At 35.7% G+C, this 24,070-nt stretch overlaps 1 protein-coding gene across 1 annotated transcript in view; it reads left to right on the top strand.

Moving 5' to 3' along the window:
* LIN28B (lin-28 homolog B) overlaps positions 1–23,499 on the top strand; it is a 120,512-nt gene extending 97,013 nt beyond the window's left edge. The window contains exon 4 of the mRNA XM_046674774.1: positions 23,130–23,499. Within this exon, the coding sequence (XP_046530730.1) occupies positions 23,130–23,499 (370 nt within the window). The remainder of the gene's footprint in view (positions 1–23,129) is intronic.
* Positions 23,500–24,070: the final 571 nt, after the last annotated feature.

The raw sequence follows: 24,070 nt of genomic DNA, 5'->3' as shown, positions 1-24,070 counted from the left end.
CGTGTCCGCACCCAGGATCCAAACCAGTGAACCCCCAGCTGCCGAAGTGGAACTTTCGAACTTAACTGCTATGCCACTGGGCCGGCCCCTTCTCACTTCTTTTTTTTTTTAAAGATTTTATTTTTTCCTTTTTCTCCCCAAAGCCCCCCAGTACATAGTTGTATATTCTTAGTTGTGGGTCCTTCTAGTTGTGGTATGTGGGACGCTGCCTCAGCGTGGTTTGATGAGCGGTGCCATGTCTGTGCCCAGGATTCGAACCAACGAAACACTGGGCTGCCTGCAGCAGAGCGCGCAAACTTAACCACTGGGCCACGGGGCCAGCCCCCCCTTCTCACTCCTTAAGATGAAAACTTAGACCATTGATTTTAAACCTTTCTTTTCTAATGTAAACATTTAAAGCTTTAAATTCCCCTCCTAAGCACTGCTTTAGCTGCATCCCACAAATTTTAACATATTTTGTTTTGATTTTTGTCACTCTTGTGATTTCTTCTTTGATCTGTTATTTAAAAGTATTTTGTGTAATTTCTAAAATATTTTGGGTTTTCTGTGTGTCTTATTTATTTCTAAATTTAATTCCATTGTGATTAGGAAACGTATTTTTATAGGACTTTTGAATTTTTGAAAATTATTGAGACTTCTTTTATGTCCCAAGACATGTTCTATCCAGGACAATGTGCCATATGCACTCAAAAACAATGCATCTTCTGCAGATATTGAGTGTGTTGTTAGGTAATGGTGGTTGATAGTGCTGCTGAAATCTTCTGTATCTTTACTGATGTGTGTGTCAACTTGTTTTATCAATTACTGAGAAAGGGATGTTTAAATCCAACCATGATTGTGGATTTCTCTGTTTTTTCTTCGAGTTCTGACAGTATTTGCTTCCTGTGTTTTGAAACTCTGTTAGTAGCAATTTAGTTGCGTTCACATTTGGGAGTATTATGCTTCCTGATAGATTGACTTTCTGTGTTTATGAGATTTCCAACTTTTCTTATAATATATCTCATTTTGAAGTTTCCTTTGTCTGGTACTAATATAGCCACACTAGCTTTTTTATGATTATTGTTTGCATGGAGTAATTTTCTTTATCAAACCTGACAATCTCTGCTTTTTAATTGGAAAATTGAGACTATTTGCATTTAATTATTGATATAGTTAGACACAAGTCTACCATTTTGCTGTTTTCTATTTTTCTCATTTGTTTTTTTTCTCTATTCTTCCTTTTCTGCCTTCTTTTTGGTTAATGTTGTTTCGTGTGCTGATAAAATGTAAGAACCTTATAAAAGTATGAGTTTGTTCACCCCATGTCACTCTTTGTGCTATTGTATCGTATATTTACTTCAACATAACTTATAAATCCCACAATTCAGTCTTATTACTTTTGCTTTAAATTGGTATTTATCTTAGAGGTAATTAAGAGTAGAAAATAGATAGCATTTTATGTTTATGTGCACATCACCCATTTCTAGTTCTCTTCATTTCTTTGTGTAGATCAAAGTTCCCATGTAGTAATATTTCCCTTGAGCCTGAAGAACTTTTTTCTTAGCATTTCTTCCTGTGGAAATTTGCTGGCCAAAAGTTCTCTTAGATATCTTTATTTTCTTCTCATTTTTGAAGGATAATTTTAACAGATTTGGAATTCTCAATTGAAAGTATTTTTTCTTTTACTGCTTTAAAGATGCTGTTCAGTTGTCATTTGGCTTCCATTATTTCTGAGAAGATGTTAAATGTAATTTGTTTCTTTTTCACTTGGTATGAAATGTATCCCTTTCTTCTCTTTGCCCTTTTATTTGGATTTTTAGTAGTATCATGTGCCAAGGTGTGGTTTTCTTTGCATTTATCATGTTTGGGGTTCTCTGAACTTTTTTGATCTGTTTATCCAAGACGTTTCTCATATTTAAGACATTTTTGGCCATTATTTCTTCAAGTATTTTTTTTTCAGCCCTATTCTCTCTTCTCCTTCTGGAACTCTAATTACGTATATAAAACACTATTTCATATTTATCCCACATGTCACAGAGGCACTTTTCATATTTTTTCAGTCCTTTATTTTCTCTGTAATTCATTCATGTTATTTCTTTTGTATGTCTTTAAATTTACTGACTCTTTTTCTGCAGTTTCCATGATGCTGTTACCCAATCAATGAATCCATCTTAGATATAACTTTCAGTCTTAGAATTTCCAGTTAGTTTATTTTTTATAGTTTTCTTTTTCTTGTTTTTTTTTGTCAATTTCACTTTTTTTCTTTCATTATGTCCTTTTTGCCCTTCATGTTGTTGAAGATATTTATCATAGCAGTTTTGAGCTCTTTTCTTCTATTCCCAACATTTGGGTCTTTTCAGAGTCTTTTCTATTGACTTGTTTTTTCTTGAGTATGGGTTGTTTTTTCCTGCTTCGCTACCCATCTAGTAATTTTTTTTATTGTATGCAGAATGTTGTGGCTAATAGGTGGTAGGGAATCTGGGTTTTTATCTTCTTTACAAAGTGTTGAGTTTTTTCCTGGCAGGCAGCTGAATTACTGGTGGATTTTTATTTTGCCAGCCTTGTTTTTATTCTAGGTTAGTGTTGATCTATTTTGGTTCTGTGTTTGGTCCTAGATGCAGCCCTTCCTCTAGGGTATGGTCCCTGTTCCTAAGACATGAGCTTACTGGGATCTCAACTGGATTGCCCACAGTGCTGCAGTTAGAATCCACTGTGGTCTCTCCCTTCTAGCTGAGTGGAGCTCCGTATCTCCCAGCCCTGTGTGACCTTGGGTATCTGCTTATCTGTCCCCCAAACAACAGCCTCTTTCTGCTGTGCTTTGCCGTCTCACTCTGTGTATGGGGGTGGGGATGCTCTTTTATACAGATCTCTTCTCTCCAGCAGTCTGTCCCACGAATTCCAACCGCTTCATAAACGCTGATCTCAGATCTATACCTCTTCAGCTCACTGACACCACTGTGCTGTGCTTGGTTCCATCTCCTGACCCTTAGTCCAAAAGTCTACTCAGGCAGAAAACCAGGCAAACATGGTGCTTACTGTAAATATTTCCCTTCTATAAAGCATCACAGTTTTCCATTGTCTGTTGTCCCATCCAGTGCCTGTAAACAATTGCCTCGTATATCTTTTCCTGTTTTATAGTTGTTTACTGAAGAAGAGCAAGTCTAGTAACAGTAAATCTGTCATGATCAGAAGCCCACTGAACCTATGTATTCCTAGGTTTTTTTGTAACATAGAGATAAAAACACTTTATATTATAAAAATTGCATATGGAAATTATTTATTTTGGGATTGCAAGTTGTTTTTCAGCCTTAGTGTGTCACTGTCTCCAGAAACAATTTCTTTATAACCTTTTGAATTATTTTTTGTCTTCCAATCCATCAGCTATTCCCCATCTCCTATTAAAGGATATGGTTTCCAAGGTCCTTTTATATACTTGACACTGAATTTATGTCTCAGCATGTGGTAGAATTAAAAGATACTTGGATGTTTTCTGCTATACTTCATCACTATTGTCCATTAGATTACAGCATGGAGAATTAATTGGATACTGCACTTATGAAATAAGGTCTAGCTCATTTGAAGAGTGTTGTATTTTCTCATTTTTATATGTTGGTTTTTACAAAATTTGTCTTGACGTGTTATGCTGCTTCAGTTAAGGTGGTTTTCCTTTCTCTTGTTGTATATAGGTATACTCACACTAATTTTTATTCTAGTATTCTCCTGTACCTCTTTTATTTTTCTGTATTTGTATGGAATGGCTACTCTTAAATCCAAATTTATTTATCATAGACAAGTACAAGCAGTGACAATTTCATTATGTCTTCTAGTGTGATTTTGTTACTGCATTTTTTGATTGAAGTATGTATTATTTTACTATAAATCATTTTTTCTCCTATATATCACAGTTAAGGAATATATATGCATATGTAATGTGTATATGTAGATTATATTATTTTAAATTTCTTTCGGGATAAGAATGGGGATATTACAAAAATATTTATTAAAAAAAGTAGACATTGACCTGATAATGTTAGGAACCATTGCTTTAAACATATTAAAACGTATTTGTTTTACAGTCAGAATCTGATCAACCAAATGCCTGAGGCCTTTGGGTCTGATTCTACTGGCTAGAGTTCATGGTGCCCTATGTTCTTTTGTCTTTTATGATTTTTCTTTTTAAACCAGTCATACTTCTTGGACTTTTATCTATAGGAATTCTTTGACTCCTGGCTTGAAAGGCGAATTTTTTGCAGAGTGTTTTTGTGTTTGCTTTGTCATGTGCCAACTGAGAACCATTTTATAATACTCAGCTTAGGCTGTATCGCTGCTTGAGCTGCAACACCAAACACAGTCTGGGTGGTGGTTATTAGTTCTCAGGGGAGATTTGTTTTCTCTTCCTCCCAGTGCCAGATTGGGGGTAGAAAAGTTTCCATATGCCCTCCCCTCTGCAGGGCAAGTTTATTTTTCATTTATTTACATTGGGAGTGCAGTTTGGGGAGGTTCTAGCTCTGTGGGGCATGATTCCTTATTAGACTCCCAACCGCTGGGCAGATCCTAGGTGTTTCCTGACTCCTCTGCTCCACCATCCCACTTGCGAGGTCAAACCTCGAGGTTGGCAGTATTCGGTAGATGCCTCCGGGGTGAGAGGCTGTTTCAGTGCTCCACTTACTGCCCTAATTTTCTGCCTTCACTTCATTTTTTACTTCTAACCATCTCTTACTTTCTTGCCTGATCAGTAATGCATTTCAAAAGATGTTTGTAAAATATTTTATCCACTATTTTTAGCTGTTTTCAGTGGTATAGTCAGAGTATTTTTATATGCTACTTTGAAGGGAATATAATTCATTGATTTTTTGGGTATGATTAATTTTTTTAATTTTCATTTTTGCTAGTGTATTTTAAAAATATGTGTCTTTTTTTTTCTCATTTTGTGAATTTCCTGTGCGTGTCTTCAGTCTGTTTTTCTATTGGACACTGGTGATTTTCAAAAGAATACATAGTGTACAGCTCTTGAAAGGGCTGCTTCTCCGCTCTCTGAGGAAGTGAATCCTCTGAGAAGATTTTTTTCCTAAGATATACACGTTTGACTTTGAGGAAGTTAAGTTTGATACTGGCACTGCAGTTCAGTTGTAGTTACTTAATTCTTTTGTGTTCATTGTATGTTCCACCTGAGGTTTCTTACTACCTCCTGCTTGCTAAATCCATCAGCCTACTTTAATACCTCCTCTTATTTGATCACTCTTAGCCACTTTCTCCAATACAAAACTATAGTTTTTTTTAAGCTAGGGAAATGCCTGTTTTCTTGCCTTCCTACTGCTTCTCTGACTATTCCTTCATAGACACCTGACTGATTCTTCCACCTGTAAGTTATTAAATAGAAATATTTCTGAAAATGTTATCTGTAGTCCTCTTCTCACTCTTCACATTTTGCTAGTTGACTTCCGTCCCATGACTTTAACTGCCGTCTATCCTTTTGATGATGTTCCCAAATCTGTGAGTGATCCTTAGCATCTCCTCCAGTTTCAGACTAGCAGTATCTCCAAAGATGCACATCAACATATAGTTACCTTTTAGTTCTCCCATTACTACTTCTTTGAAAACTCCTTATATAGTGATTACTGAAGCTTAGTTAAAAAAGTCAAAAAGATTTCTCGGAAGATGAGTAAATAAAGGGAAATTGAGTTGAGTTTGGTAGTTTTTGCCCAGGAGATGAGGCTTCTGCCATAGGGTTAAATGATAGCTCAGTGGGTGCCTATTAGTCTGCAATATTGACTGGAATGCGTGACAGTAATATCTGATACAAAAAGTATGGTAGGTATTAATTAATGCTTTTATTTCTTTTTGGCATTAGTCACCCTATACCTTTCCCACTGTAATAATGCTGCCCTTTGGTACTAAATACTGTCTTTTTTTACCTTCAGGTTCTAACAGCTCATAACAGTTTTCCTTTTGATTACTTTTATTCTTTTATTACACTATTTAAAAAAATAATGCATGGTGACTGATTTAATAAATGTTTGTTTGTTTCACTTACATTATCCAAGATAATACTAATATAGTCGTCACTGGTTGGTGATTGAGAGGGCCAAGTGGGCTGACAGATGTACCCAGAGTATCAGTTAGCATGACCATCTTTGTCATTGCATAAAGACAGAAGGCAAGGAATCTGTCCCCAAATGAACAAGAAGCTGAAAAGACTGTTCATAGGTTTAGAGAAATGACCAAGAGTAAGCTGCTTTTTTTTTGTTTTGCTTTTAAAGGACAAAAAGATAGTGAAGATTTTAATAATACTTTTTCCTTTCCTTTGAGCCAATCAAGTAATGTAACAATAAACACTATGAATGCAATGATGAATGATGGAACTTAAAGGAAAGATCAATCAATATTGGAGGAGATCTGAAAACTAGGGGTCAAAATGGCCTTGAAGAGAGAAATTGAGTTTGAGATTACAGGAAGACATCAAAGTGGGAATATTTTGTGAGTGATCAGCATAAAGAAAATAGTTTGTTTAAAGGAAATGGATCAATTTTTCAAAGGAGAGATAATAGACAAGGGTAAGTTTAGATCTTGGTGAATCCAGGAAGGTACTGAGAATAAGATAGGAAAATAATATCAGAAAGGTAGAAAGAAAACCAATATAATAGAATATCCTGAAAGCCAGATGAAAGAATAGTTTGTAGAATATAGGAACAGTGAGCAAATTTCCCATACATAAAACTATTATACACAGATTAACACCTGCATAATTTTCTTCATCTACAAAATTTTCTGATAGAATTTATTAAAACAAAGTTACTCTGAAACTTATTTGTAGGGATTCCAAGATATAAATCAGAAAAATACTGAACATTTCAACAGTGATCTACACACAGGAAAAAAATGCATGGCATCTGCAACAAGGTCAATTAATTTACTACCGCCACATCAAAATGCAAGAGTAGGACGTGGTAAAGAACATCCCAGTGGACAAGGAACGATAAATACAAATTAATTATAGGGCATCCATAAGATTTGCAAAATATCATTATTAGACCATTTAGTTCTTTCTCTTAATGTTCTTGGAAAGGGGGAGATATTTTAAGCTTTTCCTGTTATTTATTTTTGCTCTTCCCCATCTAGTTCATGAGAGCTTCAGTTCTTCTACCATTAATTATCTTACCACTACTGGGTGGAAGTGTTTCAGGAATACAATATCCAAGATTAGGGAAAGAAATTGCACCTACCATTTATATAGAGCTTTGTAGTTTGGCAAGCATTTTAAAATATTTATCTCACTTGAGACCATCAGCAACCATGTCAAGTAAGTGGGAATTATTATCATATTTAAAAAGGATTCCTGGGTAATGAAATTTATTTATGGATGAGGAAACCCAGGAGATTAAGTGATTTATCGTGGATCACTGCAGTTACAGGCTGAAATCCTGGGCTCTCCATTATTAGGTTTGTGGTCATGAGCAATGTATATATCAACTTTGAAACTCAATTGTTTTTCAACTGTAAGTTGAAAGATTTTTAAAATATTAAATTATAAAATATATTTAGTATTCTGCTCAATCTTGGTTTCCATTTTCTTTTCCAAGCTAGCCAACTTGCCTTCCTAAACATAACCTCCAGTTTTCTACTGTCTTCTTATTCATGCCATATATTCACCTGGCATGTTTTCTCTTCCATCTGTATAAACCTTACTCATTTTTATTAACTTTTAACTAGCTGTTATAGCCAGACTAACTCCTTTACAGAAACATTCCTGTTGCTCCCAATAATTGTGATCATATCTTCTCTTGAAAAGACAATAACATTTTCTGTTTCTTACAAAATTTATCAAATTCTACATTTTATTAGCCACCAGTATACCGGGAAGAATAGTCATCACCATTTGCCATCTGAGTCCAAAAGACCCTTTTAAAGCGTATTTTAAAAGTCATTTTACAAATAATTAACAGATATAAAGATAAAGGGATGTTATAAAAAAAAAAAACAACTATAGTGGAAATAAATAAGAATTTAAATGTAAAAAGCCCAAATTTTATTCCGTATTTTTCTGGTGTGAAGATATACATATCCCAAATGGGCAGTATCCTTTGAATGCAAGTAATTGCTCATGAATGAGCCTGGAACATATCCATCTTATAAATATTGATCCAGATTTCAAGTATATTTCTAAGAGGTTCCAGCTTTTTTTTTTTTTACCTTTGTTCTTCTACTTGTCTTTGTATCCTCAAAATGCAATACTTTGAAAACTTTCACGGCTCATAATTTTATTGAGGAGAGGGTAGTCATTTTTTTCAGTCCATAATAGCCAAACATTTTCATTTGTAGACGTTGATTAAAATGATCAATTCAATGAACTTTTTCATTTCTATACTGTTTATCTCCTTTCAGTCAACGTCTTCAGCATTTGTCTACTTATGAACCATGTCAAGTAAATTTCCAGCAAAAACTTGATAACAGGTGAGAGAATACTGTTACATGTCCTTTTAGCAAAAATTTCTTGTCAAAAAATATTGCATGATGACATCCTCTCTGTAGAGTGACTAACTGGGTAACAAATTCCGTTTTTGTCCATGGAAGTATGTTGTTCACCCATTGATTCTCGAGTTTGAGAAAATACATCTAGGATATTGTCTTATGTAAAAGACTCATAAACTGAGATTCAGCTTATACAGTTCATTTCCCCGTCATCTTTAGAGTCTGGAGTACTGCTGTCTGTCTTTTTGTATTTGTGTTCTTGTGTGTCTAACAGTTGCAAAATATCTTGTATCAATTTTCTTCTCTTTGCCATTATAGACAGAAAATGAAAAAGCCTGAATTCTCAGCTGTGTTCAATGAAAGGTTAAAAAGAAAAAGACTACGAAAATCCTGTCTTCTAAGGTCTTTTTTAACTTCTGGGAAGATCAGATAATATGCTGGGCCATGCAGTAAGAAAACTGAAGGATGATGAAATAGTGATGATTTATTTCACTGTTTCATCATCCCTCTAGATGATCACATCGTTTTTAAATTTTCTTTTTTTTTTCTGTAAAAGCCTTAAGTTCAAAATGGTTATCAGAAAATAATTTAACTGTATAATTAATAGAGTATTATAGAGGCAATACAGAATAATATTAAACAGATTAAGTTCTCTGGCAACAGTCATGAACTCCAGGATTGCACAGGACAATTGAGTGATCATTGATATAATCTCCATTCCAGATGACCACGTGGTGTAGTTGATATTTAGGGTTATGGAATTAGAGAAGAATGTTGATTCTAGGTATTTAAAATCCTCTCCTCCTTCTTTTTTCGTCCTTTGAGTTCCTTCTGTCTCAGTTGCCTCTCCTCCCAGCTCAGACTGACTCATTTCAGTAATGCTTTTTTTATGAGCAAACTAGTCCCTCTCACCCTCTTGTCCCTTCCCAGCATCCACCTTGCCAGCCCCAACTCTAGATAGATTTGAATCTCTTCTACCTCCCATTGCCCACTGCTGGGTTGGCAGATATTTCTCGGAGAAAGTCATAAAACCAGGCTGAGTTGCCCATTACGAGGGTGGAGAGATTCCAAGTTCACACACAGTTCAAATTGGGAGAGAATCAAGAGTTCAAGTCCTAGCACCGTCTTGCAAGTGATGGAGAATTAGTTATTAGTAGAGCTAAAAGCAAGAGCTCAATTTTCCTGACTTTTATTTCAATGTTTTCCAGCATAGTGAGCTGAGAAGTAGGCAAACTGAGGTGAAAATTATATAAAATACGAGAGAAGAGAAAAAGCATTAAGGTGGCATAAAGTCCTGTAAGGGAACTATTCTTTCTCCACACGCCCTCCCCCAGCTTTATTGAGGTATAATTGACAGATAAATTGGTAAGATATTTAACGTGTACCTCATGATGCTTTGATATACGTGTACATTGTGAAAGGATTCCTCCCATTTAGTTAATTAACATATCCATCACCTCACATATTTACCTTTTTTTATTTTTTGGTAAGAACATTCATTTAAGTTCTACTTTCTTAGCAAATTTCAGTTATACAATATCAACTATAGTCACCATGTTATACATTATATCCTCAGACTTTATTCATCTTACAGCTGAAAGTTTGTATCCTTTTACCAACCTCTCCCTATTTCTCCCACCCCCTACCCTCTGGCAATTACTTTTCTATTCTCTGTTTCTATGAGTTTGACTTTTTTTTTTTTTAAGATTCCACATATAAGTGAAATGATACAGTATTTGTCTTTCTGTGTCTGATTTATTTCACTTAGCTTAATGCCTTCAAGGTCCATCCCTGTTGTCGCAAATGGAAGAATTTCCTTCTTGTGACTGAATAATATTACATTGTGTGTGTGTGTATGTGTGTGTGCGTGTATATACACCACATTTTCTTTGTCTATCCATCGGTGGACACTTAGGTTGTTTTTGTGTCTTGGCTATTGTGAATAAGGCTGGGATGAACATGGAGGTGCAGATATCTTTTTGAGATAGTGATTTCGTTTTCATTGACTATATACCCAGAAGTGGCATTACTGGATCATATGGTAGCTATATTTTTAATTTCTTGGGGAGCCTCCATACTGTTTTCCTTAGTGGCTGCACCAATTTACATTCCCACCAGCAGTGCGCAAGGGTTCCCTTCTCTCCACATCCTTGCCAGCATTTATCATCGCTTGTCTTTTTCATAATAGCCATTCTTACAGGTGAGAAGTGATAGCTCCTTGTGGTTTTGATTTGCCTGTCCCTTAGGATTAGTGATGTTGAGCACCTTTTTGTGTACCTGTTGGCCATTTGTATGTCTTCTTTGGAAAAACTTAAATTTTCTTATTAGCTCCTTTTTAGCATAATGGGAAATAATTCTCAAGATTGTGAAAAAGCGTAATGTTTCAAGGTATAGGAAAAATAAGATCACTGAGACAAAACACAAAAACTAAACTTGGGTCCAATAACCCTGAGGATTAAAGTTAGTTGTGCATCTATCTTATCTCTTTTCTAGATTCTCTGTGATTAAAGAGCAAGTTATAATGATGTCATAATGATCTTTGCATCTCATCCAGTGGCTTCTATGGTGCATATTTACTGTATGAGAATTAAAGGACAGTTTTCAAAAAAAGTAACATCATGACTTTCATACAGATATAAAATGAGCAAGTGTTAAGGATTTAGTTTTACTCAGTTAAATGAGGGAAACAGGCAGATGTTATAAACTGTTCAAAGGACAATCCAAAGAACAGACACGTGTGTAGATTAGGAATATTGAAATTAATATGCAAATAGAGGCAAAACTAGCTTCTCCCACAGTGAAAAAAGAAAGTCAGTTGAACCTGACAGGACAGAATTTGCCTCTTCATAGGCAATAACTTTGCATTGCTATCAGTTACCGGCAATTTGAAAAGCTGTAGAATAATTCCCGTAGAATCAGAATCAGGTAATTCATGAAGTGTGAGCTCTAGATCTAAGCAATGCACAGTTTTCTACTGAAGCACAACTTTTCCCCTACACATGTTGTGTCCAATTCAATTATGAAAATAAAGCATATAAAGAGAACTTCATGTTCAGTGTGATAAGTAAATAGCACTTTGCCGTTTGCAGCTATCGTATTTTCGTATTTTTAAATATTTATGAGTGTTATGAAACATATACATTTTTAGAGTAAAAAGATGAAATATTATTCAGACAAGTTTACCTCCTTTCACCACATCTGTCAGGATATTTTCAAGATTTTTTTTGTTAGAAAAATTATTCAGTGGCTTTGTTTCTTTTGTCCCACTAAAAGAATAAACCAAATTCTTCATGTAAACTTCTACCAGCCAAATTGAAAGGATGACCAAGGGAGATGAAAATTCTATCATTCAAATGCTCAAGGAATTGTCTTCAAGACAAGCCATTTTTTGGCTTAGAGAATATGCACGAATAATTTGTTAATGTGTAGAATCTAGCCCTACTGGTTAGCACTTATTAAGAGTCTCTGGACATGTGTAAACAACCCTGGCTTGGTCCGGGGACGTGTTGCACTTCTCATCCCTACCTTCAGTTTTTATCTCCTTCCTTGGCTTGACAGCTGTCTCTTTTTATATTAGTGGCCATGTGTTCACAGGGTCACAGCCTTAAAATGTTCAAATAGGGAAACAAGATTCCTTAAGGGATCAGTGATCAGAGACAAGATCTGCAAGGGTGCCTTAGCAGCTTGACTATCAAGCTTTAGTCATATAAAAAGCTGGATGACATGAAGGGCAGCTGCAACTAGTAAGGAGGAAAAAAAGAAATAGCTACGAGGCCAAGAATACTTTACCTGCCTTTACCTTAAGCTTTAATTTTCAAGATCAGACCTACATGGATAGGAGATAATATCACAGTTTGTAGAGCTTATCTGAACATAGTAGCAATTTTCCTTGTTCAGTTTTCACCTGCCTGCCTCCATGGTGAGGTAGGAACACTGATTCTTGGCAAAGGGCAATCTATAAGGTCACTCACAGGAAGACCAGTTGGGTTAGAGGGGGAAGTGGACAGAGGTCATTTACTTCTCATCTGTGTTTCGTCGTCTTCCTCACCAGTAGCTGGTGCTGGATGTGGAGATCAAAGTTATTGATCCTTAGAAGCCTTTCCTTGGTGATTTCAGCAGACTAGTTTTAACTCCTTCTGATTCCTGAGTAGCTATAGAGATGGAAGATGGTTTGGCATAATCTTCGTTCGCCTCTCACCTGTGTTAATCCTGAGGGTACATTTTAGATAGACCACACCAGGCAACATGCTCTAGGACAATGGGTCCTCTATAAATATTTTTTAGTGCTACTCACATAAACATTTTCAAAATGGCAAGTTAACACGTAGTTCTTACTAATTCAGTAATAAAGCAATAATTCAGTGTTAATATTAATTCAGTAATACAACAATAGGGAGGTATTTTAATACTATCTTCATAGAAAGTCAAATACTACCAACGTTATTATTTGCATGAAAGGTAACTCAGTCATGGTAACTTCAAAGCTTTGAATAACCCATTTGGCTAAAAAATAATAATAATAACTCACTTGGCTAAAACTAGGATAGCATCTTTTAATCGAGCCATCTTTTTGCCTCCAGCTTGCAAACAAGCAGTATAAATCTGGAACTGTTATCTAAGCTTCTTCAGTCCAGTTCATCAGTCATGCCACTGAAATTGATTCTTGACCTCTGTACATCTTTCCTTCCTTTGAAATTTCTCATGCTGTCTCTTCCTTCTATGTTTTAACAGAGAGCTTTGTGTGATAAAATAAGAGCTAGTCACCTTTTTATTTTGCAGTCCTTATTTATATACCTAAGGTATTTTTTTATACCACAGTATTTTTATTATGTATTGAAATAATCTCATATATTGTTTTGGTGTTTAATCCACCTCTCCAGATAAGAAATTATTGCTTCACTTATCAAATAATCATGGTGAAATTCCTCTTAAAATTTCTTGTGCTTCTGGCCAAATCTTTAATAGTAAAAAAAAAATCTCAACATACACATGAGGAGAAAGATATCACTTTAGAATGACTTGTGAAATAACATCAACCATAAAAATAAGGCTAGTTTACAGAGTTAAAAGAAATCATGTGATGGGCAGGAAAGAAAAACATTTATAAAAGTGGATACAAAAGCAGTAGTGGAATTGTATTTCTTCAGGCTGAACCGATGCTTATTTACAACAGATGTCGCACCTCTGACACTGGTGAATGTGACATGGTCTGGGGAAAAGCAAGCAGCCCTGGGGGTTGAAGTTTTCAGCAATGCTGCTGTAACAGATAAATGAACCAACATTTTCACATCGCATGTTATAATCTGATTCTTCCATTTAAGCAAACACCTAACGTTGACCATTTCAAGATAAACTAAATATTGAATTTTGTCCCTTTCCTTCATATTTGATACCAGCACTACTCTTCTAAAATATTCTATACCTAAAGGTCAGGGTGACCAAATATGGTAGATAAACCAACCTTGGTTCTGACAAGGATGAATTTAAACCTGCAGTTTGGATAGTTGTAACACCATCACTGCAAAAATGCATGTGGCTTTTATTTGTGTGTGTGTGTGTGTGTGTGTGTGTGTGTGTGTGTGATGTCCTGACCTGGACACTCCTCCTTAGTTGTGTTGGGATCATGAATGCAGTGCTGGCAGAGTGCCCACTGCATGTGTCCTATTTCATAACAAACCGCTTTTACGCCCAAGAAATTGAAAAGCATTAAGTTATCTGTGTGTGAGTACATCTTTCTCCTTGTTTTTTTTTTTTTTTTAACTTTTCCATTAGCCAGAACAGATTACCTGTCTGGGATGTTGTTTGTACCTAAAAGAGCGATAACATTTCTATTTCAAATACAGATTTAACTTATGCCCTAGAATTCATTGTTGTGCTCCTTCTCGAGTTATGGTACGAAGTTGCAAACCCTCAAAAATGATTTTTTTCCATGGAATTGCCACAAAATCGACTGAGGACTTTTTTAACATAATGGAATGAAATACAAAAATGTCTGGCTCATAATTATACCTGAATGAAGTGCCCTTACATGAAAAAGGCTCCCTTTGCCCCTATTTCTCCAATGATTTCTCTCCTCTTTCCTGTCCTCTTCTCTCAGAAAGCTACATGTTCCATCCGTACTTTTGATACCCTGCACTGCCATTCATCACCTGTCTGTCCCCCACATTTTCTGTGTTACCTTCTTGTTTTTATAAGATGATGAAAGGTTTGCAAATAGAGCTATTACTGTATTTTAGCTGGTTTTCAAGATACTTCGGTGCATTTTTAGCTGGCGTTATGATACAAATGACAGACCATGGGATTAATCAGAGAGGTTTTCCAAAAACTAATAAACATAAGACAATCTAGACAGCAGTCAGGAGAAGACATCAAACAAGATAAAATATGTAAATATATAAATCTTACTATCCAGCTAACTACTCACATACATTTCATTAGTATGTAGTACAAAGTTGTGCACATGCAGTAGATATTCTTAAGTGCTTATTTTTTTCTATTTTTCATTTGAATTTATGAAAATGATTGCATGGGTATTATAAGCAGTTGAATCCACTGACAGGCAAGGAATCTAGATATTTTCTCATCATAGAAGCAGATGATGAAAGAGGTTAGAACAGTACTTGGTAAGTAAAAAAATACCCTTTGAACTCAGTGCAAACCCCAAATCAGTTTAGTAAATGGTCTGAAAACTGAGGTTTGGAGGAGACATAGCGTATTCATTTCCACTGCCACCAATTTTAGCGCTTTGAATTCACATTAGTTCCATGCCACAACAGACTGACCCTTGCTTACTATGACAAGAAGGAGGCAGTACAGAGCCATCCAAACATCTACTGTTTATTATGCACCAGAAAGAACTGAATGCAGTTATACTGACTAAATTTGGCTTTTTAAAAATTATGTTGAAAACCTACCATTAGAGTGGTCTCCCTATGCAGGTTTTAAACCATCTATTATGACTTTCTTTTTTTCTAAGTATAGAAAACAGAGTGAGCAGTAGTTACTTTATCAGTGGCACTCTTAGGCAAAATGTAGTTTAAATATTAGAGTTTTTGAAAATTCCATGGCTAATAGATTTTATAAAAAGCGGAGATCTTGTTATTATATTCATAAGAAATTAATTTTCTATGTAATAGCCAACTGAATTTGGCCATTAGAAATGTTTGCCAGAGTATGTCTATACTAAACAAGTTTCTATGCATTTGAGAATTATTTTAGATGCAGGCAGCAGAAGATGGAGAATTAAAAGAGTTATGGGAAATCAATAAATGTTAATTGGTAATGATGGTGAAGTTTACAGAAAGTAGCAATTGATTCAAGAGCTGTAAATTATCACCCATTTTGATGACATGGATGCCTACACATTGAACCCATCCTTGATTGATGAACGAAGAATTGAATAATGGCCTCAGAAACAGAGAAACTACTTCAGAAGCTAAACTCAGTAGGTTTCTGTAATGTTTTCCTTCCAAAATAAGCAGGAATCAGTGATGGGAAAAGGTGGTGGGCTTTTGTGCTGTCACAGCCAGGAATTCCAGGGAATCGTGTTTAGTTCCCAGAAGGAAATAGATAGACACCTTTTTCCTTCCTTCCTCCCTCCCTGCATCCTTCCCTCCTTCTCTCCTTCCCTGCTTCTTTCCTCAATGACCTATGAAAACAGTATTTTGGGAGATTTATCCTGTGTGAGCCACATTCCTTGTGGTTGGGGTTAGGGAGTGATCCCTTGCTGAGGTTGTCAGTGCTAAACTCGGGTTTGGATACAGTTGTGGTTCAACAAGTAGCTGTTTCACCATCACCTGGGAAGCTTTTAAAAAATACTGATGTCTGGAGCTCCACTCTCAAAGATTCTGATTTAATTGGTCTGGAGTAGGGCCTGGGCATAAGTATTTTTTAAAGACTTCCAAGATAATTCTACAACTACTGGTATACAGGTTCACTGTAAGATGACTAACAATAATAATGAAGGTAATATTACAAAATGGAAGTTTTATAATTTCTGTTTTTCTTTTTTAATGATACAAATAATATATAAATTCTTTCTGGGGGGCTGACCCAGTGGCACAGCAGTTAAGTTCACACGTTCCACTTCTCGGCAGCCCAGGGTTTGCCGGTTCGGACCCTGGGTGCGGACATGGCACTGCTTGGCAAAATCCATGCTGTGGTAGGCGTCCCACATATAAAATAGAGGAAGATGGGCATGGATGTTAGTTCAGGGCCAGTCTTCCTCAGCAAAAAGAAGAAGATTGGCAGTAGTTAGCTCAGGGCTAATCTTCCTCAAAAATAAAATAAAATAAAATAAAATAAAAATTCTTTCTTGTTATTTAAAAAAGAAACTATACAAAATTTATGGAGTGAAAAAGTCCTGGGGCTGGCCTGGTGGCATGGTGGTTGGATTTGTGTGCTCCACTTCAGTGGCCTGGGGTTCACAGGTTTGGATCCCAGGTGTAGACCAAGCACCACTCATCAAGCCATGCCGTGGTGGCATCTCACATAAAACAGAAGAAGATTTGCACAGATGTTAGCTCAGCGACAATCTTCCTCAAGTGAAAAAGAGGAATATTGGCAATGGATTTAACTCAGGGACAATCTTCCTCACCAAAAAAAAAGAAAAAAGAAAGTTCCCCTTTACCTTACCTCTATTCCCCTCCCCAGATGTAACCACTGTTAATTTGTTGTTTATCCTTCCAGTAGTTTTCCCATGCCTTTAAAAATGCATGCAATTACTTATAATCATATATCATGTTTTTGAAACATAAATGGGATTATACTATGTTTATGTGTTATCCTGTCGGTTGCTTTTTTCACTTAATTTGTCTTGGAGATCTTTCCATGTCAATACGTATAGATCTACTTCATTTTTTTAAATATTCTTTGACTTCATTCCTTTTAATATTTGTAGAGTGTTTCTCAGCATATGTGGACTTAAATTTCTTTTTCATTTTCATGTATTTATAGCTCAGTAAAGAGCAGGACTCTGTAGCCAGACTACCTAATTTTGATTATAAGTATTTATTATTGTTAATAGTATTATTACCATTTAATTGTTCTATTTTGTACCAATATGGACAACACTCTAGTTAATATCTTAGTACCCAAATCATTGTGCTTATCACTGACCATTCCTATAGGGCAAATTCATAGAGTTAGAGGTGCTGGCTCAGAGGATATGTGTATTAGTATTTCGAAATATACTGTCAAATTCCCCAAGAGAGGCAATCTCAGTTTACATTCACTCCAACCAGTAGAATCTCATTGCAATATTTATTGCAAGGCCTAAATAAATCGTTCACTTCACACTATGACTTCATGGCCCAACGGAAATGTCAGGCTTCTTTATTTTGACTGGAATTTCATGAGTCATTTTGATAGCTCTAATTATAGTATGTCAACCTGAAGTTCCGATTTACAGCCTTAAACCTATGATCGAGGAGAATGGAAAAATTACTTACTAATTTTTTGGACAGAAATTTTCAACATGTAAAGTACAAGACGGGTAGAAATAAAACTGGGCATTGGCAATGAAAAGTCTGGACTGGACTAGTTCCCACATTTCATTTTATACTGGGGCTGGCTCGAAAAGAGATCACTTCCCACAGCATAGTGACAGAACAGTAACCGAATTCCAAGAAAAATCGACTTCAAATTTGTGTGTGTGTGTGTGTTGGTGTTTTGAATTCAGGACCTTATATTTTTTAGAGTTGCGCATAATAAAATTTACATCAATATTGCTGAGTATAAGGTTTTTATATAATGAAAATGCAAGCGAAATTTATTATTTTCAACTAAAATTTCCTTCTATGTCAACTATCGTGAATCTTTGTTTTTTCATCCACACGTGTAGATAGTGTAGTACCTTCTTTACTGGGTTTAGGGGAAGATTAAATTATATAACACACTAAAACCCTTTTGCACAGTATCAGAACATAGTAAGCTCTTAATAAATTGAACCTCTTATTATTTTTTATTATGATTTTAATTCTGTTAATAGTATGTTCAGCCCTACTGTGTATAGCTCATTTTATTTTTAGCATGAGTTAAGGTAAATGAGGGCATCTGTATTTCAAGAGATACAAATAAAAAATTTTCTGGCATTAAATATGTATTTGCTTCATAAGAAGATTTTTTAAAAAACATGCATCATCGCTAACCAATATTTTTGAAAACTCAGTATTTTTACCACTGCGCTTAGGAGAAATATGTAAAACTTAACTTTATTAAAGTGCTTTATTATTTAATTGGCTTACAGTCTTAGGAGTTTGGATATAAGACAAATGAAATAAAAGAAACAGAAATTCACATAAAGAATAGGTTGCTTTGGTAGAGGTCAGAAAAATGTGTGCACTGTTAAAAGGCCATTCTAGCTTCGAGATTCATCCAAGTTTTCTAACTCTTCGCATTTTGGGGCAGATCCTGTGGAGCGGATAAACTATACCCAAGTGCAAATTTAGATTGTTTGGAAGCTATCAGCACAAAATGGGGCCTCCTGGAAAGCTGGTCTTAGAATCTGTCTCTCTTGCCCTCAGGACATACAGGGTGGGGTAGGCAGATTGCTTCCATCAAAGGCTACACTCTGGGTCCTTCCCCTTTCTTCAGCCCTTTGGGTTCTCTGATGGCATTTCTGCTCATCCCACCAGCAGACTGGGATGCAACACTCCCGGGTGTTCGGTTGATTGACACAAAATTGAATTAGATGACAATTGTTCAGACATATTAAAATCAAAAACTAAAGACTTGATGAATGTCATTAGTATCATTTCTGGATTTTAGTTGGACTGTATCAGGTTAACAGTGAGAAACAATCTCTTCAAAAAGTCAGTGACCATTTCTTCAAGTTAGTTTCTGAAATTCTTTCCAATCTGTGACTTTTCTTCAGCCCCTCTGGCCTCCCATTTGGAAACTCTGTTGAACCTTTCTCTCGTCTTTCTTTCCCAGGGATTTTTCTGAACTCCTTTCCTATATTCATCCCTTCTTCCTGCCCCATAGCTTGTACTTCTTTTTCCACTCTATTCTCTCTCCTTGATATTGCTTTCAACATTTCCTTCTTCTTGAGAAGCTTACAGATCACTGTATCCTTGTCCTTAATGCCCCCATCAAACCCCCCAGGATATGGACTTAAGTTTCCATATAAATTCTTAAGTTAACACTTTCAAATACTTAGAAGCACCTAAGTTATATTTTCCATTACGCTTTTAAACAGGTGAAGCTGGCTTGGTATCTGTATCTACTCTCCCCAATTTTTTATCTCTTTTGGGATCCCGGGGGGAATATACAATTGATGAATTCTTTCACTTACATTATTGAAGTATCATTAAAAAATTAATGTCTATATTCTAATCTAGTGATCTTCAATTGAGCTCAATTCTCACCATTATTGCTGGTTATCATTTGAATATATAATATACTTATTCTGTGGTTTGGACCCAAAAAATGAGAATTTCTCTAAGGGTCATAGCAGATCTAAATTTTATTTCTGAATCGAAGTTTTCAGTTTTATTATGGAATCCTCAGAACTTTGGCTATGTTTTGATTAACTTGTTAACTAATGTGGTGTTTGGGTTTAGTTTATTAAGACTCACCCAGTGCCTTATTTCATAATGTAACCAAGTAGTTCTAAAGCCCTAAAAGATTTATTTTTATTTATTTTGCCATTTTAGGTGCTTCTATCCTACTACATCTGTTGTTGGCATTCTCCTTTCATTTAAAAATTTTAATCTTATATTGATAGTCCTCTAAAAAATTGACTCCAATTTGATTATTTGTCTTTCATCTTAGAAAGCATCTTAAATAAGAAGTAATATTTGTAGAATGTGCTAGCTCATTAGAATTAAAGTATTTATAAAGTAATTTTATAAAGAGCTTGATAAAGTTCTAAGATTAATCTGAACATTTCTGTTTATTTTATCTTTACATTTGCTATGTGAGAAAATATTCTTAGTGCCATTGGTTCATCATTTTGTAAAATACTTGATATGAATCATTTTCCTTTTTATGTTGGTCTCTGGGAACGTATAATGAGTATGGTTATAGTCTTCTTTGTGTATAGCCTTTTACTTGTGAGACTGTGTCCTTATATTTCTTAAGCATGTGGCTCTATGTGGACACATTGCCATTTTTATGCTTGCATCACAATGTAAAATTCATTCAAACTCACAAGACCAAGCTGATTTGGAGAGGTGTGGAGAGTGAACAAAGGGGACTAGGACCACGGAGAGCTGGTATGGAGTGTGTGGTGTGGTATCATTTGTGAGCTGAAAAGTGGCTGAACGTTTCCATTTTGGTGTCAGTCCCTTGGGAAGGCAGGGGTTTCATAATGGGGTGTGATCTGCACTCTTGGTGAGAGTGATTGACAGTGAATGGTTAAAGACAAGTCAAGAATAAATACCACTCCTCCCCTTTTAAGGCTAATAAGCACAGATACACTGAATGCAAATATTCTCAGTGTGGAAGGCAGTCTGGTCTGATAGCACATATCTGAAAAGCTAGGGGAGTGAATTAACTCTGCGGATCAAAATGCAAGGAAACCAAAATTATATAGCATCCTTAAAAATAACTTTTACAACCCAAATGTAGCGGTAAATGCACATACAGCATATGATGGAAGACCCATTTGTAAAAGTGGAATCCTCACATCAGGCCTTTGGTAAATGAGTGGGCAAAACGGTCCCCTGAATTGGATAACACAGTGCATACTACAGTGACGGATGAAATTGGTGTGTCCACGGGACAGCCTGCTCTATTACTGAAGCCTTTAACCTATTTTCTCTCTTGGAAAAGGAGCTCCTGAATGGATGTTCTCCTCAAGGAAGTGAATGTAATTCAAAAGAAGGTATTTTATAGATGGGCAAATTTAATTTAAGAATTCACTTATCCATTATAGAAGAGAAGGATGTGGGAAAACATTAAGTAATATGGTGATATTTTTCAAAGATGCCATTTTTGAGTGTGTTATTTTGGGGACCTGAGTTTCAAACATTAATCGGTAATTTTTATTATTCTTTAATTTTGCATTATCTCTTAGAACACATGGCTGAAACCATATTGAATCCGCATTATTATATTGTTTCATTAAGTTGTTATATTAAGGTATGTAGTTGTACAATAAATTATTTAGTGAGGAAAAGCGATTTCTTGGTTTTTCCCTTTAATTTTTGAAAATATGATGAAGTCTTTTTTCCTGACGTAAATACTTAATTATTGCAAAGAATAAAGGCCCATCTTGTGAATCCATTATCCTGAATTCTGTGAGTTAATATTGATAGCTGGAGAAGGAGGCCACAGTTATCCTTATTTTATCCTTTCACTCATAAGTTATCCCAGAAGATGAAATAGTAAGTATCCTGCACATACTGCTCAGTGGGTTAGTAGTAGCTTAGTAGTTTTCCTTTGAAATATATGGTACTATAAGTCATTAAGCTTGCTATGTGCACACAGTGTAATTAAAATTATTTTGTTGTCGTTATGATCTTAAGCTGATTCTTACAGTTACCACCTATTTTGCTATCATTTAAAAAAAATGTTGTGACTTGTTGGTGTTTCATAATGAGAATTATGGAATCATAAATGTACTTGGAAAATAAATAAAAAATAGAAAGCTCTTAAAATATTTCATTTGGAGACAAATTAATAAGCAAATTCGTACTCATCAAGTAGATTAAAAACCTTTATAAGTATAAAATTTTATTTTTTCCACTTTATGACGTTTCATTGTTTTTAATATGAAATTTTAAAAGAAAGAAAATCTGATTGAAATTGAGCAAATATATCTTCCAAATAATTTACTTGCTCAGCATTTAGAAGCTAAGTCAAATTTTCAAACATGTAGTACAAAGCTGTGCCCCCAATGTGCATTCAAATGTTAATTAAGGATGGATTTGTGTTTATTTCAATTTAGAAGAATTTACCCTAAAGGAAAACTAATTTCTTACAGAAAAAAAAGTAAATTTTTCTCATCACTGAACTAACATCAACCTTTCTTAATCCGATCTAAGTATTTAGAAGCTTTCTTTTATAGCATTCTTCTGATTCACATACTTACTGCCTTACTCTAAAATTACTTGGTAATTTGCCAGAAATCATTCACCGCAGACATCTGACTTTCTTATTTACCAAATTTCGCTGCGCTACCTAATTTGTACAAAGGAAAAAAATTCTTCCAGTTCAGCTGGGTTCCACAGCCAAAATAATTAACACCCAAAGAAATGTTAAACTCATAAAATGTAATTTGGTCTATAATTTTCCCAATTGCTGAGTGAATTGGCTTTGCATGTTATGTTAACAGCTGTATTTTTTAGCGATCTTCTTTTTAAAACCAGCTGGTTATTTTTGTTGAACATGACTGCCCTCTAGTGGAGTAAACTGTTCTTTTAAAATAACCTGTCAAATCTAAAAAAGAACTCGTTTCTCTACAGAAGTGATAAATATTCTTTCATATTTTAGTCCTCTTGTTTTTCATCGACTGTTGTGTTGAGTACAAGTAGTTTTACAACTTTGCTGAGCATTTTGGTGATGCTAATCTTTGAAGCAGTGTATGATAAATATCATTACAGACTTATTAAGAAAGCACATTAAAAGGAGTTGGTCTCCTTGACCGTTTGTGCGTTTTAGTATCTTTTTGATTTATGACATGTATTTTATGATACATGTTCCCTACTTCTAAGATGTTTTCATTATTCTTGTTGCAGATGCTACAACTGTGGTGGCCTTGATCATCATGCTAAGGAATGTAGTCTACCTCCACAGCCAAAGAAGTGCCATTACTGTCAGAGCATCACGCACATGGTGGCCAACTGCCCACATAAAACTGTCGCACAGCCACCCGCCAGTTCTCAGGGAAGACAGGAAGCCGAATCCCAGCCATGCACTTCGACTTTCCCTCGAGAGGTGGGGGGAGGGCATGGCTGTACATCACCACCCTTTCCTCCGGAGGCTAGGTCCGAGATCTCAGAATGGCCAGGCAGGTCACCTCCAGAAGCTTCCTCCATGAAGTCGTCTGCAGCTGCAGAAGAACAAAGCAAAAAGGGGCCTTCCGTTCAAAAAAGGAAAAAGACATAACCCTTCTTCTTAGCGTATCGTGTTCTCTCCCCAGTTGGGAAGTCTACCTCATGCAAGTACAGGGGGACAGTATTTCACAAGCAGCAGCTGACCTGGCATTTTAACTACTGTTGAGGAACTGTGAATTTTTTTAAACAGACAAATCACTCTAAGCAAATTACACTCGAGCAGGGTGTCTGTTTTATGTCACCCAGAGAAGGAGGGACAGTGTTGATCTATATGTGCGTGTGTGAGAGGGGGAGAGCCCGAGCCTGTGTGTGTGTAGGAGGATTTGATATAGGAGTGTAGACATATATATAAAGAGGGCTTGTCTTTATATATGTGTATCTAGAGATACAAGCACACACCCTCTCTCACAGAATTGGACATCCCCAAGCATTGAAAACCCATGTGAAGCATTTTAGATGGTTTTGAAAATCACCCTGGAGTTTTCCTTGAGATACCACTCCCTTTATATTACACAAAAATAAAGACATGATGTTACCTTTTGTGTGAACCAAAGGATACTTCAGATCTCAGAGCTGCCAATCATATGGTACTAAATGTTCTTAGACATCAGTTCTCCCAAACT

This window comes from Equus quagga, chromosome 11, assembly GCF_021613505.1.
Source record: "Equus quagga isolate Etosha38 chromosome 11, UCLA_HA_Equagga_1.0, whole genome shotgun sequence".
Taxonomy (NCBI): Eukaryota; Metazoa; Chordata; class Mammalia; order Perissodactyla; family Equidae; genus Equus; species Equus quagga.
Note: the sequence above shows the minus strand (reverse complement) of the source record. Positions and strands in the feature narration are given on the sequence as shown.